This window comes from Zootoca vivipara, chromosome 10 (genome assembly GCF_963506605.1).
Source record: "Zootoca vivipara chromosome 10, rZooViv1.1, whole genome shotgun sequence".
In the NCBI taxonomy this organism is placed as follows: domain Eukaryota; kingdom Metazoa; phylum Chordata; class Lepidosauria; order Squamata; family Lacertidae; genus Zootoca; species Zootoca vivipara.
In genome coordinates this window covers 66871968-66889483 of record NC_083285.1, presented here as the reverse complement: position 1 = coordinate 66889483, position 17516 = coordinate 66871968, and the positions used below count along the sequence as shown (strand labels likewise).

Sequence of the window (17516 nt, the reverse complement as noted above, 5' to 3'; positions counted from 1 at the left end):
CCTGTTTCTGGGTGAGAGGGGGCTCATGCAACTGGGGCTCAGGCAAAATCAATCCTTGCACACAGAAACCTAGGTTATCAGGGAGACGGCTAATCAGCAGCCCTGTTCCCTAACACCTAATTTTCTATGTGGAGGGATTTATTTATTTATTGCATATTTAGTTATTTTTAAAATATTTCTAGGCTGTCATTTTTCGCAATGCCAATCACAATGTTTGATGCTGTTGTTGCTCTGAGGACCCTCTGGTGGTCCTCTCACTGCAAGAAGTGAAGTGACAGGGAACCAGGCACAGGGCCTTCTTGGTAGTTGCGCCCTCCCTGTGTAACACCCTCCCATCAGATGCCAAGGAGCTATACAAGCACACAACTTTTAGAAGACATCTGAAGGCAGCCTTGTATCGGGACATTTTTATGTCCTACTGTTGTTTTAATTTGTTGGAAGCCGCCCAGAGCGGATGGGGAAACCCAGTCAGATTGGCAGCGTATAAATCATAAATTATTATTATGATTATTATGTTCAAGGCATGGATTGGGGGGGGGGCAGTTGCCCTCCCCCTATCCCTACCTCTCTCCAGAGAAACGAAAGCCTTTTGCTAATTGGTGGGTAGCGGATTGGTTTCCGGCTTCTCTTCTCCATCTGGAACTCCAACTCCAGAAAACTGGGGAACGAATCTTCTTAGCAATAAGGCATGGTGGTAATAATTCCATAGCTGCCAGGCCTGCTGAGCTGAGATCCAGCATTATTACACACCATCATTCTAGAACCTCAGCGTGTGTGGTGGTGGTTGTTGTTGTTGTTTTTTAAAAAAGCTTCCATTGGATTTCCAACTCCTTCCGGTTGTCATACGGGGAGCATTAGTTGCATAGGAATATATAGGAAGCTGGCTAATAACAGATCATTTATCCTTGTAGCTCAACACTGACTACTCTGATGGGCTGTGGCTCTCCAAGTCCAAGACAGAGTTGTTTTATAACCATCACTTTTTTTACTTGATCCTTTCAACAAGAGGGGGAGTGACTGAACCTGGGACCTCTCTCATCAGAATGCTGCTACAAGTCGAGGTCATCCAAGGAAGCAGGATGCCAGTGGGGATTCAGGGCAGAGAGCAGGCGTGGTATTCCTTCGCACAGTGTGTAGTTTAAGCCATGTGCACAAAAACATTAAACTACATATTGAAATATTAAAATACAGGAAGGAAATTTTAAAGGGAAAAACTGAGGCAGAGTTAAAATTCATTTTTAAAATTATTTTTTATTAATTTGTTATAATTTGACATTATTATAATTTTTTTATAATTTGACATTATTCAATTCACTTTCAATATAATGATTCCTTACATTTTGGCTTCTCATCCTTACGTCCGTGATGCTCCTGTTGTATTCCTTTATCTGCTGCCATAACTGCCATTTATTTTCTATTGTATTGTAACTTATATTGCCATCATTTATTTGTTCTCCTTCCCTTATATATTATTCAAATCCTGCTCATGATTTCATTTGGCTATAGTTTTTTTCCTCTCTCAAATAGGACAGAGTTAAAATTCTAATATAGTGAGATCTAAAGGTCTGGGAGCGGACCTTTAGGTCTTTTAAAAGAAACCTGAGTATCGTCAGTGTCAGCACTTGCCAAAGCTCAGAGAGAATTTAGAGACACTGCAGTAGAAAAGGCCCTCTCTCCTGTGGCTGCTGATTGCCGCTTCCATGGGCTGCAACACCAAGCAGAATCAGCTGGTTGTAATGATCATGTAGGGAACCCTTAGTCTAAGTAAGGCTTTGGATATGATTAATCAGAGTCTCTCTCTCTCTCTCACACACACACACACACACACTTACCACTGGTGTTTTCTGTGCTGAAAGCCTGGCCGATATGATGGCAGAGTAATTTTTGGCCGATGAGTCCAAAAACTCACTGGGGGTGGGTGATGGCGCTACCCCATCGGTTCCTTTGACGGAGGCTGTTTTTGGAGGCACTGTGAGCGCCTCATTTGTAACTGAGAAAGAGAAGATGCGCTCACTTAGGGCCGGCAAACAGGATCGGCAGAAAGGTCAGCGGGAATTAAGGAGTTCTGGGGACTTGCCATTCTTGAGAAAGCACGTCACAGAAGATGACACCCACCTCTGGGCCTCTCGGCCTGTTCTAGAATCCCCTTGCAGCAGGGAAGGTGGCCCTTCAGATGCTATGGGACTACGGGTCCCATCAGCCACTGCAGCCAGGGATGATGGGAGTTGTAGTTCAGCGACACCTGGAGGATCCCCACCTAAACTATACAACATATCTCTCTCTCTCTCTCTCTCTCTCTCTCATCTCTCTCTCTCTCTCTCTCTCTCTCTCTGCTTCCCTCCAAGTAATGGAGAAGGGATGCTGAGCCCAGGGTTAAGAACGTTGCCTGCTCTGTTCTAAAATGGCTAATGAAGTTCAGCCTAGAATGCAGAATCTGAACACTGGAAGTAGGTTTTCATAAACACCCTCAAGGATTATCTACTGGGTTTTTCCCCTCATGGGAATGGGTTTTAAGCTTATCTCAGGCTCTCTTGACTTCCTGGGACCCAGAAAACTTCAGCTTTACATGGGCCCACAAGGTTTTCGGTGAAAGCCCTATTAAAAAGACCAGGAACTGTGAATAAATGTGTAAATGGGCCTTGTGCAGGAAAATGGCGTTTCTGAACATCATTTAGGATTGTTGTTCCCAGACCCAAAAGATGTCTTGGGCTGGAGCTGACCAAGGGGAACAATTATGGCACCTCCATCGCTCTGCTTGAATGCCACTTCTACCCACAGCTGCCTCTCTGCTCTCTCTGTCCATTAGCAAAAGCTGTTCATTAAGAAGAAGAAGATTTTTAATAGCTTCCCATTATATCAAACACCCAATCTCCCCCTATTACGATCTTACTGCAAATGTTGATACTAAAGAGTCAACCTTGAGGCAAGATTTCGCCCCCTCCTTCCCAAACAAGCAAACAAACAATTTCCTCTCATCCATAAGGAAGGAGCAATCTCTCCCCCAAAATAGGAGCATTACTTTAATTCACAACACCTACAAATGAAACTCTAAATGAATTTAATGGAGCGTAGTAAATTTCAAAGTTACTTTTATGGATGGTGGAATTGCCCAAACTCAGCGCTCATAATGAAGTTGCTGTGGCTGACGAAGAAATGCAAATTGACAGGACGGCAAAGACATTAGAGGCCATTAAGAGCTCCTGCAAGGAATATCAGATGGTTTATGGCACAGCATAAAATGATAAAGGGGAGGAGGGGCCCTTTCTAACTCCTCTGCCCTCCTTAATCATTGCATCCACCAAGGACAAGGAGGAAGGAAAGAAAGAAAGAAAGAAAGAAAGAAAGAAAGAAAGAAAGAAAGAAAGACTCTCACATTTTGTGAACTTTTGGCTCACATGCCCAAATGCCTCTGTTGAAGGTGACTTTCTACTGAGCACTTGACAGGTTAAATTAAAAGAGGCGACAGAGCAGCTTTCAATCAGATGTGGGGGGTCAGGGAGCCAGCAAGTTCACGATTACGAGCATTCAGACAAAGGGTAGCAGGGGCATATGACAGCAATTCGGAGAGGCCAAAGTGCCACAGGGCAAAACACATGCAGCAAAGACAGCTGGAGACATAACTCCTCATGTACAGGTGTTTTGATGCTGATGCCAGGAATCTCTGAGCCAAGATGGGCAAGCTGGAGTGCTTGGTCTCAGAACAAGATATAGCAAGCCTAATGGAAACCTAGTGGGACGGAGAGAACAAAGTGATACGAATCCGATAGGAAGGACCAGGTCTAGGTGGTGTCCGTCTGTACGTCAAAGAGGATCTGGAGTCCAGTAAGATAAAAATCCTCAAGAGGCAGACTCCTCCATGGAGTCGTTGTGGGTGGGGATCTCAGGTGAGAAGAACAATTTGGTGCTGGGGAGTCCCCCTGAACAAAATGCATTTTGAGATGGAGAATGAGATCAAACAGGCATTGGACAGAAAAAGTGCTCTAGAAATGGGTGAGCTCAATTTCCCGAAAGTGGACTTGATATACAAGCACCCAAAAGAGGTAACATTTCTAGATAGCCCAGAATACCTGGGCATGAAACCGATCAGACGGGCTGGGATCCTGGACTAAATGCTGCAAAAATGCCAACTTCAAAGCCAACTGGGTGACAAGCCTAGCACAGGACCTCCCTCTTTCAATGATGAGTGCAAATGCTTGCGGGGAGCAAACTATCTGTGGCAAATTCCCATTTCGCTTGCCAGAAGCAACACAACTCTCAGGCCACACCTGGGGGGATCTGCAATGCCATACCTGAAAGGAGATTGGTGTACGATGCAGAAGGTCTGACCTCAATTTCCGACGGCTGCTTTATCCCCAGGAACTCCTCGATGAGGCTGCTCAGCTTGGTGAATGCTGCGTCAAAATCGTCTGAACGTGAAGGGATGCACATATGGAGAGAAAGAAAAGAATTAACACGGCCAAATCCTGGAAGACCTTCAGTCGTGACAATTTGGATTGCTGGCTTTCTAGAATGTGGTAAATTGCCCTCCTTGAAAAGGTATCTCATAAACTAAAAGTAGCTAAAGGGCAGAGTTTGCATGACCACATTTATTTATTTCTTATACAGGATATTGTTCCTTATATTAAGGTGCCCAGTCACTTGGCACCACCAGTATAGCAAACGTCTGGCTCATCTAAGACTTTATAGAATCTTTATTCTCAGTAGTTATGGAGCTCACAGACGGACAATACTTTTATTTTCCGTATATCATTTGAAAAGGGAATTATATGTATGAGTCAATTCTTTATCCTATTGGAGCTGCACTGTAACTTTGTAATTTTGTCCTTCCGGGCTATGACACTTCATCATTATTACATTTATTTATTTATATCCCACCTTTCCCCCAGATTGAGACTCAAGGCAGATTACAGATACGAATACAAAACACAGATACAATAGAAAAACAAACTAAAAACATAAAAAGATAGTCATTAAAAAGTAATTAAACACTAACAGAATTGAAACCATGTCTGTCTATTAAGATCCATTAAAATTTCTGATATCCGTTTGGGTTAAGAAGTTTGAACTTTTTAACAAAATCAGTGCAATATTAAATACGAGAGAGAGAAAATAATAATAATAATAATAATAATAATAATAATAATATATTAATTATACGCCGCCCATCTGGCCGGGTTCCCTTAGCCACTCTGGGCGGCTTCCAACAAAATATTAAAAAACAGAAATCCATCAAACATTAAAAGCTTCCCTAAACAGGGCTGCCTTGAGATGCCTTCTAAAGGTCTGGTAATTGTTGTTCTCTTTGACCTCTGGTGGGAAGGCATTCCACAGGGTGGGTGCCACTACCGAGAAGGCCTATGGCAGAGATCACTCAATTTGTTTAGGCCCGTGGGTACATCTCGATTTTTGTGGGCACCAGCTACTCTGCTAACTTCTCTCCCACCCCCCACCCCCTCGAGATACAGAAATGGAGAATGCATGTACAGGCACTTTGTCTTGTCCCTCTACCCCCCCCCCCCAATCACATGGATGCTGGCTCATGTCCTGGCAATCTCCTTTAACTCCATGAGCATCTCGTGCAGGGCGGGAAAGTTAGGAGTTAGGTGCATTAGGAGTGCTTGCTATGATAGTTCGGATGGACTGTGCAAACTCTGCTTCTTCCATTTGATTGCCTTCCCAGGAAGATAGCAGCGCTACCTTGCCAGCAGAGGAGACTCAGGTTCCAAAGGGATGGACTCACCTACATTGATGACCGCATCAAAGAACCCTGGGAAGTCCTGGTTCAGTTGGATGTACATGCCCACCCTGCGGACTGCTTCCTCGATCTCTGCCCTACCGAACAGCCCCATCCTTCGCAGCTGACCCCTGTATTTCTCTTTGTTCTCTGGGATCAGTAGGATGTACCGAGGTTGAAAGTAGGAATTCTTCAAGCTTCTAACACCCTTTAAAAAAAGGAGGTGCTCAGTCGTCATTCACTTCAAGGCTTCGCAGGCCTTGGCTGAAGTTGTTAAATCACACACAGTACCCCAAATTGATGCAAAGGCTGTAAGGACTGTTTAACCAGCAGAGTCGTACCTTTGTTCTCGAACGCCTTGTGACTTGAATGTTCTGGCTCCCGAATGCCTCAAACCCGGAAGCAAACGTTTTTTGGAAGCCAAACGTCCGACGTTGCTTCCAATTGAGTGCAGGAAGCTCCTGCAGTCAATTGGAAGCCGCATCTTGGTTTGTGAATTATTTTCGGAAGTCGAACAGACTTCCGGAATGGATTCCATTCGAGAACCAAGGTACAACTGTACTGTCAAGACCGGATTCTCCTAATTTTAGGTGCAGAGCCAGCAGTCTGGACTGTGGGCATCTTTCAGTTGAGAGATTGATCGGGCATCTGATTAACTTCTTATTAGAGGACAGGTCCCCTTACACCTCTGAAAAAACAGCCTGTTTTGGAGCAACAATTTTAAAGGAGAAAATATTGTGGGATGTTAAGTTAAATTGTTCAGGGGAGCAGACTCTTACCCTACAGAATGCCTGGCTTTAATAATTATTTTAACTGTGTAATGTATTTTATTCTGATTTATTTATCTTGGTCTTTTTTTAATGCCTTCGGCTGCACAAATAAGTAATATTCATTTGTTATATGGATCTTAAACCTCTTTAGTGGGGCAGTGAAGCAAGGAGTAGGAAAATTGTTTCAGCTCAAACCAGGTTCTTGCTTTGAGTTCATGTTTCTGGGGGGGGGGAGCATCTAATTAATTATATAAATAATTAATAAATTAGCTATTGATTATATAACTTAGTTATTGATTATATAACTAATAATTAACTTACTATATAACTCTACCATTCTATGATTCTATGAACCACAGCTTTGGATCTAAAGCCTGACACAGGCCCAGCTCTTGGTTTATGATAAAAAACATACCGTATTTTTCCATGTATAAGACGATCGTTTTCCCTTAAAAAATAATAGGAAGAAATTGTGGGTTGTCTTATACAGCAGCCAGCAGGAGATTGGCAGCGGCGATTGGGCGTGTGATTGGTTGTTACGGCAAGGCCTGCTGGCGATTGGCTGCAGCTATGGCAATTGGACGTTGATTTCCTTTATGATGAGTGGTTTCATTGAGCTGGCAGGTGGGCTTTTGGTGGTGAGCGTCCAGATTGTTGGCCGCGGTGATGCGTGTGATCTGCATTGGCGGGCAGGCTGTAGAGCAGGGTCCCAAAACTAAGGCCTGGGGGCCGGATGCGGCCCAATCGCCTTCTAAATCTGGCCCATGGACGGTCCGGGAATCAGCATGTTTTTACATGAGTAGAATGTGTTCTTTTGTTTAAAATGCATCTCTGGGTTATTTGTGGGGCATAGGAATTCATTCATTATTTTTTTTCAAAATATAGTCGTCGTCCCCCACCAAGGTCAGAGGGACAGTGGACCGGCCCCCTGCTAAAAAAGTTTGCTGACCCCTGCAATTGGCGGTGGTGACCCCCCCCCCAAAAGCTCAACAACTTTGGTCAATCCCCCTAAAAAACTTCTAGTTGTGGTTCCAAAAATTAGGGGTCGTCTTATACATGGGGACATGTTATACACGGGAAAATACGGTAATTACATGGACTTTGCTATGGCTTAAGGTGCTTCCACCCCCATATTACCTCTATTTCCATATGAATGCAGGTTGCAAGTCCCTCCCTAGCGATGGACTCAATCGTGTCCCGGCCCACTCCATAGTAGAAGCCGTTGTACTTAAAAGTTGCAATGAATTTCCCCTGGAATGAAAAGAATGAAGCCTGGGTGGCAAGAAAGACCAAGGGAAAAGCTCTTGCCAGAAACCACAATCTAGATCCCAAAATCTAATTCTCTGGCATGCTGTTCCTCACATCAGATACATGGTGGCTTGATTTCTCCTGCTGTAGGCAGGAAATGTAGGGTTGACACATGTGCTGACTGGGAGCATCTTCTTCTCCAGCAGGTCCCAGGGTGGGTTATAGCGACTGGGAGGGCCGTAATAAATACAGTATGGGAGAAGCAATGCTGATGTACCCCCGAATTTATCTCCTGCTTCTAAAAACAGCAAGGAGCTATTGGTCACTCTGTGACCATTGCAACGCACTTGATAAATACTAAAGTGATGTTGTCGTTAATTTCATTTACAGAAGTTCCAGCCCCGTCTGGGACACTAAGGTTGGATTTGCATGTTAGGAGGAAGCACTGGTTATTGGCACACACAAAATAGGATAATTGTGCTGCGCTTTCTCATTCAGCCCAGTTGAGGATGATGAGAGTTGCAGTCCAAAAATAGCCGGAGAGAGTGTCAGGATGATGAAGACTGTTCTAACCCAGTTATCCCATAAATGTTCTAACCACAAAAAAGCCAGACAAGAAAAGTGATGGAAAACTGCACTTCTGGGAAACGTGCAGGGTGGCAACAGCTAGCTGGCAGTGCCATGCAAAGTCTGTGTGAACAGATGGGGACGGAGGCTCATGGGAAGAGGCAAAGTTGTATAACCTCGTCCCAAGTTTCGTGCAAGCGTATCAGCATGCATGCTCAATAAACAGCCCATCTGGGTGCTCCCCACACAAGAGAAGCACTCCTGTGGCAACGAGATGTGTGAGCCCAGCCTATGGGAATTTCTCCACAGGGAAGTCACATGAATTTCCCCATCGCATGCTACCCTAGGAATGCCATAAAAGATGGCCCATTTGTGCTCCTTTCTCCAGCACTTTTTCAAGACGAACTATCTGAGACCCACACAGCGGAAAGACAAAATTCCCTTCAGCTGGGATCACAGCAAAAAGAATGCCGTGTCAGGTTAGGCTCTCAAGTCCAGCATTCAGTTTATTTGTTTTGTTTTATTTAGTTATTGCATTCATACTGCACCTATTCCTCCAAGCAGCTCAAGGTAGAGAGCATGGTTCTCCCCCTTCCTCATTTTATCACAACAACCTACCTACCGCGAGGTAGGTTAGGTTGAGAGGCTGAGTGACTGAACCAAGGTCACTCAGTGAGCTTCATGGCTAAGTGGGGATTCGAACCCTGGTCTCCCAGGTCCCAGTCTGACACTCTTGAGTGCCACACCACCACCAGTTCTAAGCATCAGCCAGGCACATGATCTTGGAAATCTCACAAAGCAGAGCATAAAGGTCACAAGGAGCAGCCGATCTGGATTGGCTGCAAGAAGCACTTTTACGACTTGACCAGGGGCTACTCTGCTGAACAATGAGGTGAACCAGCGTTTTCTGGGATGGTGGAATGCATTAAAAAAGAAAGAAAAATTAAAAGCTCAGATTTGTTGCTCGTGTGCATAACCCTCTGACAGAATGGAGAGCATGGCACCCTTTAAAAGTGAGCTGGAGGCTCTTCAGCAATTAAGGAACAGCTAGAGATTAAAAACTATTCAGGTACATGTTTTTGACAGGCAAGTTAGACAAACGGTCCCACAGGTCGTTTTTTTCTCCAATAACTCAAGCCCAATCCTCAGGGGATTTCCGTACCCCCAGGCATCGTCCCCTCAAGCCTAAGGAGGGCAAATCAGCTCGCGCCTTACCATGGTCACCATTTTGTCAAACTCCTCCTGGGAAACAAAATAGTAATCTAATCTGTTTTCCTCTCCAAAATAAGCAGTCCTCGTGGTGTGGCAGGGACTGAAAGATAAGCCGGACAGAAAACAGAATAAGCAAGTGAAAGGAGAAGAGATATTGAAGAGCTTGAGGACAATCTAGTGCACATTTACTCAGGGCAGGAGTAAATCCCATTGATCTCAGCATGCATAGTGTTAGGCTGAAAAGGATGTGTTTGTGTATATACATACATATGAACATAGCAAAGGTTGATAAAATTATGACAATGCGGTGGAGACAGAAATCTACCCCCTTCAGATGATTGGCAGTAAATCCAGAACAGAGAAAAGAAAGCCACACAATGCATTAGAAAATAATATTTGGAATTTGCTGGACTCCATTACATTTGTATAGAAAAGGACTGTCTAATGCAGATCTTTGTTGGAGATGTAATAATAAGGATAACGACTCCTTGAAACATATGTTCTTACACTTTCTTGTACTCACCAAGTTTTGGGGGAATGTGTTTGGCTGCATAAATATGACAATGCAGAAAAACTTAAAAAGTTTCAGAGGAAAATATTCTTTTGAATTTTATACCTATTGGTATAAACAGAAGTTGACAACTGGGCAACAAAAGTGGATTCCACATGCTCTACCTATGGCCAAAAGACTGGTGTTGATGAACTGATGAACACAGATTTTGGATTGAAGACATGACAGCACTCACTGTTTCGCACACTGATGATAGATGCGGCCAACAGGCCATTCCAGAGTAAATGAACAAAAGGAATCAGAGAAGAGGCATCATCCACGTGAATTATGGGAGAAGGGAACTCACAGAGTGATGCTTAGTCACCCGTAGTGTACGTTATCCGATGTCCATGTGGACTATTTTATATCGGTCACACACTCAGACCAGTCAAAGTCAGAATTTCTGAACACAGATCAAGAATTAGGAACAGTGTTTGGGATGCCCCACTTGTTAATCATTTCATGGAGGCATCACATTCAGATCAGGATTTGGCCTTTTTTGTTATATGGGTTTATTCAGGTCCTGGGGAATTGGCCCAAAAGAGACTCATGCAACAGGAAACTAAGTTCATTTTCTTGTTCAATTCCCTACATCCCAATGGTTTAAATTCTGACATTGATTATAGTGCTTTTTTGTAATTCATCTTTTCATGTAATACTGTATTTAGATTGGGTTGATTCGTCAGGCTTTGTTCCATGGACTGTCTTTTTAAGAATGTATGATTGGTCCCTCTGATTGTTTACACCTGTTGATTTGTAGTCAAGACCTTTATATTGAGTTTGTGATCCTTTGGACTATGCATTTAACATTTGGCACTTGAAAGCTTATAGTTTGTATTAATCTACTTGTGCAAGGTATGTACTTTCCTTTGAAAATTTCTTATTGTAATTTTTATTGTAATTGTTGTTCCTTGACTATTGTATTTGCATGTTTCTATGATATTTTGTCAGTATTCCTTTATACAATGTAGTTACCAACTGAAGAAGCCCATCTTGGGCGAAACAGGGATGTACCCGGGAACCTTGTTTTTCCTTTTCCTGTGGACAGTGCCTTTTTACTGAACCTGGCACCATTGGACACATCTGCTGCCATTCTTGGACTTGGGCCCACCACGCCCTCTTGCCAGTGAATCCACGAGCATCTGGTATACACCTGCTGCACCTCTTTTCTTGGGGTACTCCTTCAATATCTTATTTGTTTGGACTGCAATCTTTATTCACACTTTAAGTTTTGGGACTGTACCCTCGCCTTTGACATAGTTTGCTTTTGCGTATATAATAATAAGAATTTCTGTACTCATTCTGTATTAGTTTATGCATTTGATTATAGCCAGTTACGGTTGTGTATGGTTTTTAGGGGGAGAATTTGGCAAGGGTGTCTGTGTGCATGTTTTTTTTTTTGTTTGTTTTACAGAGCATGTCCCTCCCTATTTTCATCTGTGAAATGTTGAGTAGTGTATGATTCTCCCACGTCCTTCAGATGTTATAGTGCCTGTGGGGGAGGCCTAAAAATGCCAGCCAATCCTGTCACAACAACACTCCAGGGAAAGGAACCATCTTATTTGATAACTGTGTCAAATGAAAACCTTATGAGGCACGTGGACCCTATAAAGCTGAAACTTCAAAGGCTTGATTTTCTCAGCAATTTTTATAAATATACACATCTTAAAAGGTCAGTACTGGGCACTGACCAGATGTTTTGAATGGCCTTTAAAAAAAAAACCTGATGTTACAAGCTCCTTTTAACAGCAAGGTCATGCTTACATTTGAAGTGGTCCTGTATCTTCCATAAAATACAGTTTTAACAAGTGGCATGTTGACAATTCTAAAAGCAGCACACGAAAGCTACAGAAACCTCCTCTGAATAATAAAAATGCAACTTTTGCTTTATGGCAGCAATTTTCTGCTCTGCTAAGACTGCTTTGCTCTCTGTTCTTCACATGCATGATGCTTATGAGGGAATAAAATATAAAATAAAATAACAACAAGGCTCTTGGAAAGCTGAAGGTGTTTAGAAAATCCCCAGCAGTTTTCAATTACTGGGAAATCCCAGCCAAGCTTTTCAAACTGTGTAATTTATTTAATATGTTTTGTATTTGATGTCTCTCCCCACCTACTACTCCCTTTCAGCCAGGAGATTTATTTTAAAGTCTTTTATTTACAACACACTGAAACCCCCAGGAGGGGAGAGAGCCATTGTGCTCAGGTCCTGCTTCCCGGCTTCCCGTGGGCACCTGGTTGGCCACTGTGAAAACGGGATGCTGTACTAGAGAGGCCACTGGCCTGATCCAGCAGAACTCTTCTTATGTTCTTGGGATGATGGAAGCTGTAGTTCAAGAGCATCTGGAAGTTGCCAGGCTTGCTAATCTTGACATAAGATGACTCTCGGGGTCCCTTCCAACACTACAATTCTGTGATTCTATGACATACTGGAAGGGATGGCGCTGTGGGTTAAACCACAGAGCCTAGGGCTTGCCGATCAGAAGGTCATCAGTTCGAATCCCCGCGACGGGGTGAGCTCCCGTTGCTTGGTCCCTGCTCCTGCTAACCTAGCAGTTCAAAAGCACGTCAAAGTGCAAGTAGATAAATAGGTACCACTACAGCGGGAAGGTAAACGGCATTTCCGTGTGCTGCTCTGGTTCGCCAGAAGCGGCTTTGTCATGCTGACCACATGACCCGGAAGCTGTACGCCAGCTCCCTCGGCCAATAACGCGAGATGAGCGCCGCAACCCCAGAGTCGGTCACGACTGGACCTAATGGCCAGGGGTCCCTTTACCTTTATGACATACCGGTAGGAAGGTTTGTGCTTTAAGATCTAAGAAACCAACACAACCCAGAAGTCTACCAGCAATATTTCAGTTTTTCAACCCTGTAGATCTCTATAGATCAGGAACGGCTAACCTTAGGACAGCTCAGGGAGAGCTAGTCAGATGCCCAGGAACTGGACCTATCCTTGTGTACATTCAGACTCTGACATAAAGATGTCATCGCCCACCCATAAGAGGCAGGGGGAGTGCAAGGAACAGATTTGCTTTCTGAAAGGTCCCACAAAGAACCCGAGTGGCAGGGATTCCAAGATGTGCATGAGAGAGCAGTGAAATTTACACCGAGATCCACTGTATCTTTTCCTTACAACTGAAATGGTAAATAATATTGTATTCAACTACATCTTTGGCTTTCCCTTCTGTTCAGGCCATCAGTCCAATACTGTAATATTTGGAAAGCCAACACAAATCCTAGACAGACTCTCTGCGCTGACATGAAACCCCAGCCTGGGATTAGAGCCGGCATTACACAAATTCAAGTTGCCATGCTCTGAACATGAATGGGTCAGGTTTTGTAGCTCAGTCGTGAAATGAATGTCTGGGTGTACATATATTTGCACCGGTGACTGGACAGCTCAATGCAGTTTGCAAGCTGCTAAGTCTATCACAACCAATTAAACCAGTGGCAAGGAACCTCTGGCTCACCAACCTAATGAATCAGGGCAGCAGCACTTAGCATTTGGCCTATGAGGTCATTTCGGCCAACCCATAGGAATCAGTCCTACACTGGGCATCATATATTATGTCAGGTCAGAGGCAATGGAAGAAGTTGCTCCCTACTGAAAGTGGGGTTTTCAGACACTGTCCATCAGTTACTTAATCAGTGGTGCCTTCAAAGCCCTTTGATTTCAAACTGGGCAGGCAAAGTAAAACACATCACCTGGTGTCATCGTGACATCAAATGATTGACTGATGGGTGGTCCCTGCCCACCCGTCAAATGACCCACGGGGGGGCTGGAGGAACCAGCTGGGAATGGTTTCACACTGCTCAATTAAACTCCCTCCCCCCCGATTAACTTAATCAATGTGGTTATTTTACCAAACGCTCAATATAGCTGCCTTTTGGCTATTTTGAACAAAAAGCAAGATAACTCACAATTTTATAAGTACGTAGTTACTGTTCATTGTTAAGAAGAAAGGTCATTTTGGACCCACCCACCCCCTCCTTTTAGAGCAACACAGCAGAACTAAAATAGCTTCAAAAAAGAGAGAGCATTTAACTCAATTAATATTTGCACTCAGAAATTAAAACTGGCCTCCGACAATCAAACTTCTAAATACTTAGAAGTAAGGCCCACCCAATTAAACAGTGGTACGAAAGCAGCCACAATGTACTGATTAAAGCTTGCAGTCCTACAATTAACATCCATCTGCTTTTGGTCCACAGCGAGATGGAAAGTATCTGATTTGGATACTTTGCAGGAAGAATCAGGAAGAATGCTACAAACCAGGGCAATATAAGAGGATAAGAAGAAAATAAAAGGGGGAAACTAAAATTGGTAGAACACAGAAGGGCATAATTGCCTTCCATAAAGGTTTTTTTTTTAAAAAAAATCTTTCTGAGAAAACCTGCCTTGTTTTATTTCCAGCAAGTCTCCAAGGACTCCTGAACGTTTATGGACCAGAGGTACCTGTATCTGAAATAGTTGTTGAATTTTCTGCAGAGCCTGTGGCACAGTTCTCGCTTCCAGCACGCCAGAGGTCCGGTCAACACTAGCATGGGGTAGGGAGCATCAAGGCTGGGTAATGTGCTGCACAGAGAGAAGGAAAAAATGCCATTAACCTTCTCACGGGAATTCGGATTCGATATACAATATACACAGATCCCCTCTAAGTATCTCCTAACCCAGGCACCCGCAATCTCGGCCCCCCATATATTTTGGAACAACTCCCATCATCCCTAGCTAACAGGACCAGTGGTCAGGGACGATGGGAATTGTAGTCCCAAAACATCTGGAGGGCCGGGTTTGGGGGTGCCTGTCCTAACCTCTTGTTGTGTTTGGGACTTGTAAGGCGCCTTCATTATCTATCTCTAAGCGCCACACTTGGGATCCAGGTGGCGCTGTGGTTAAACCACTGAGCCTAGGGCTTGCTGATCAGAAGGTCGGCGGTTCGAATCCCTGTGAGGGGGTGAGCTCCCGTTGCTTGGTCCCAGCTCCTGCCAACCTAGCAGTTCGAAAGCACATCAAAATGCAAGTAGATAAATAGGAACCGCTACAGTGGGAAGGTAAACGGCGTTTCCATGTGCTGCTCTGGTTTGCCAGAAGCGGCTTTGTCATGCTGGCCACATGACCTGGAAGCTGTACGCCGGCTCCCTCGGCCAATAATGCGAGATGAGCGCGCAACCCCAGAGTCGGTCACGACTGGACCTAATGGTCAGGGGTCCCTTTACCTTTACCTTAAGTGCCACACAAAAACACTCCTCTTCAACCAGGCCTTGGGCTGATTAATATTCTAAAGCCTTTTAAATGTGCTTGTGGGAGGGGGGTATTGTTTTGCTGTTTTTGTTTTGTCTATTTATTTGTGCTTTTACCTTGGATTTTTATCTTGTGAACTGCCCTGAGATCTTATGAGAAAGGGCAGCATACAGGTCTAATAAAAATAAATAAATGCATATTTTGGGGGGAAACGGTGGGACAGACTGCTTTTCGATAGATGAATAAATAAAATGATTTGGATATTTTAAGGCCATGATTCTATTCACTAGATGATCCAAACTGTGCATCGTGACACATTAGTGTGTTGGCTGCAGTGTGCAGGTGTGTCATGCAAACACCTCCCCCCCGCACTCTTAAAGGGGTTAGCTTAACCTCTGGTTTGCTAGTACTGTAAAACTGAATTACTGTATGACAAAACGATGCATGTCTAAAAAGTGCGTCACCAACATGAAAAGTTTGGAAAGCTCTGCACTAGATGGAGATGATGGGTTCACCCAATCACCCAAATTAAATATTTCCTACGACTTGGAGCATTATTTATAGACTCAACAGAAGGAGTGGGCTGGCAGCTGTTAATTTAATCCTATGTGATGCCTTGGATGCAAAGCACAGGACGAGCAGGGCTGAGCTGCCTGGGAACAGAGCCTCCAGAGCCATCAAGTTCCAAGTACATGCAAGGGGAAAATTGCCTAGAAAATGCCAACACAGTCATAATGGATGCTCCCAAATGGAAATGTCTCCTGAGAAATGAGAGAAGGGCTGGTGAAAAGGAGACTGATGGGTACAGATGGATGCCAAAAGAGGGTGAGAATGAGGAGGCCTTGTGAGTTTTGTGAGTGCTCCTCTTGTAGCCTCTGTGATCCACAGCGGGAGGCATGGCCATTTTGCCTGCCACGAGATGCCAACACTATTGACGGGAGAGAGTTAAAGACAGCCTGAAGAAATTACAGTTGCAACCACTCGTCGCCCTCTGCAGGGTTTGTAATAGTCGCTGGGTATCGATAAGAGGATTGTTGCCTCTTCGCATCTCTTCGTTTGTGATGTGAGTGGCCATCTGTTCCGACAGATTGTTTAAAAGGAATGGGGCGGTGGGCAATCTGTCTTGGAGCTCCGAGGTGAGTGACTAACTTAATTTCGTAAACTGCTCAGCCAAGCAAGTTCTGCCTGATTTCCGTCCCGGCAGCCATGGCGTACCGACAACAGAATCTTCTCTCTCCCCAATGGAAAAATGTCCCATCCCCGTGACAGCTTTACCTGAGCGCCACCTACAGGGTGGAAGGGGAACTGATGCCCAGCTTACCTGTCAAAAATCCGCTGCGGCTGTATCATACTATACATGATCTGGGTCATGTGATCCTGGGCAGCCACCACTTCGGGAGGAGGGTCGTACTTGTTTACAGCAGCAACCTGCTCCCAAGGATTAAGAGGAGAGGGAACAATTAATTAATTACATGAATTCCTTCAGCTTGAACAAGAGAGGCCAAATGAGTTTGTGGTTAGAATTCCCTCCTGATTGATAATAATAATATTATAATAATTCATTATTTATACCCCGCCCATCTGGCTGCGTTTCCCCAGCCACTCTGGGCAGCTTCCAACAGAAAAATAAAATGCAGTAATCTATTAAACATTAAAAGCCTCCCTAAACAGGGCCGCCTTCAGATGTCTTCTAAAAGTCTGGTAGTTGTTTTTCTCTTTGACATCTGATGGGAGGGCGTTCCACAGGGTGGGCGCCACTTACGAATCAACATGTTCCTTCCTGACCTGCACACTGCAACATTTTGTTGCAGGGCCCCTACTTCTAAGTTTATATCTCAATGCGGATGAATCAACTGAAAGTGTACACTTACCTTTTCTTGCACGGTGATTTTCTTATGATCCAGCTCTGTGAGTCGAAGCAGCATGAAAATGACCAGGAGCCAATAATCCTTGTGTTCCTGATATCAATATAACAAAGAAGTTGAAGATTCATTTGAATGGACGATATTGAAATTCAGCTCTTCAAACTAATACGCGAGAAGCCATTTTATCACACTTTTGACACAGGATATTAGGAAAGCAGAAGACATCCACAGAAAAGGAGGGAGCAACCCAACCAAAGGAACAGGCTGACTACCCTCTTTATCATGCCTTCTTCCAAAGGGGAAAAGGGAACTGAGCCACACAGCAGGC

General features: G+C 44.1%; 1 protein-coding gene across 3 annotated transcripts in view; it reads right to left on the bottom strand.

The window, feature by feature from the left end:
* LRGUK (leucine rich repeats and guanylate kinase domain containing) overlaps positions 1-17516 on the bottom strand; it is a 49227-nt gene that overhangs the window by 11415 nt on the left and 20296 nt on the right. For 2 of the 3 annotated variants that reach the window (XM_060279224.1, XM_060279223.1), the window contains exons 9-16: positions 17195-17281; positions 16645-16751; positions 14538-14657; positions 9535-9631; positions 7642-7755; positions 5741-5942; positions 4290-4406; positions 1833-1990 (exon numbers count right to left, since the gene is read on the bottom strand). In XM_060279224.1, coding sequence (XP_060135207.1) covers positions 1833-1990; positions 4290-4406; positions 5741-5942; positions 7642-7755; positions 9535-9631; positions 14538-14657; positions 16645-16751; positions 17195-17281 — 1002 coding nt within the window. Of the gene's footprint in view, positions 1-1832; positions 1991-2313; positions 3201-4289; positions 4407-5740; positions 5943-7641; positions 7756-9534; positions 9632-14537; positions 14658-16644; positions 16752-17194; positions 17282-17516 lie in introns of those variants that run through there. The other variant, XM_060279225.1, reaches the window with a different exon arrangement.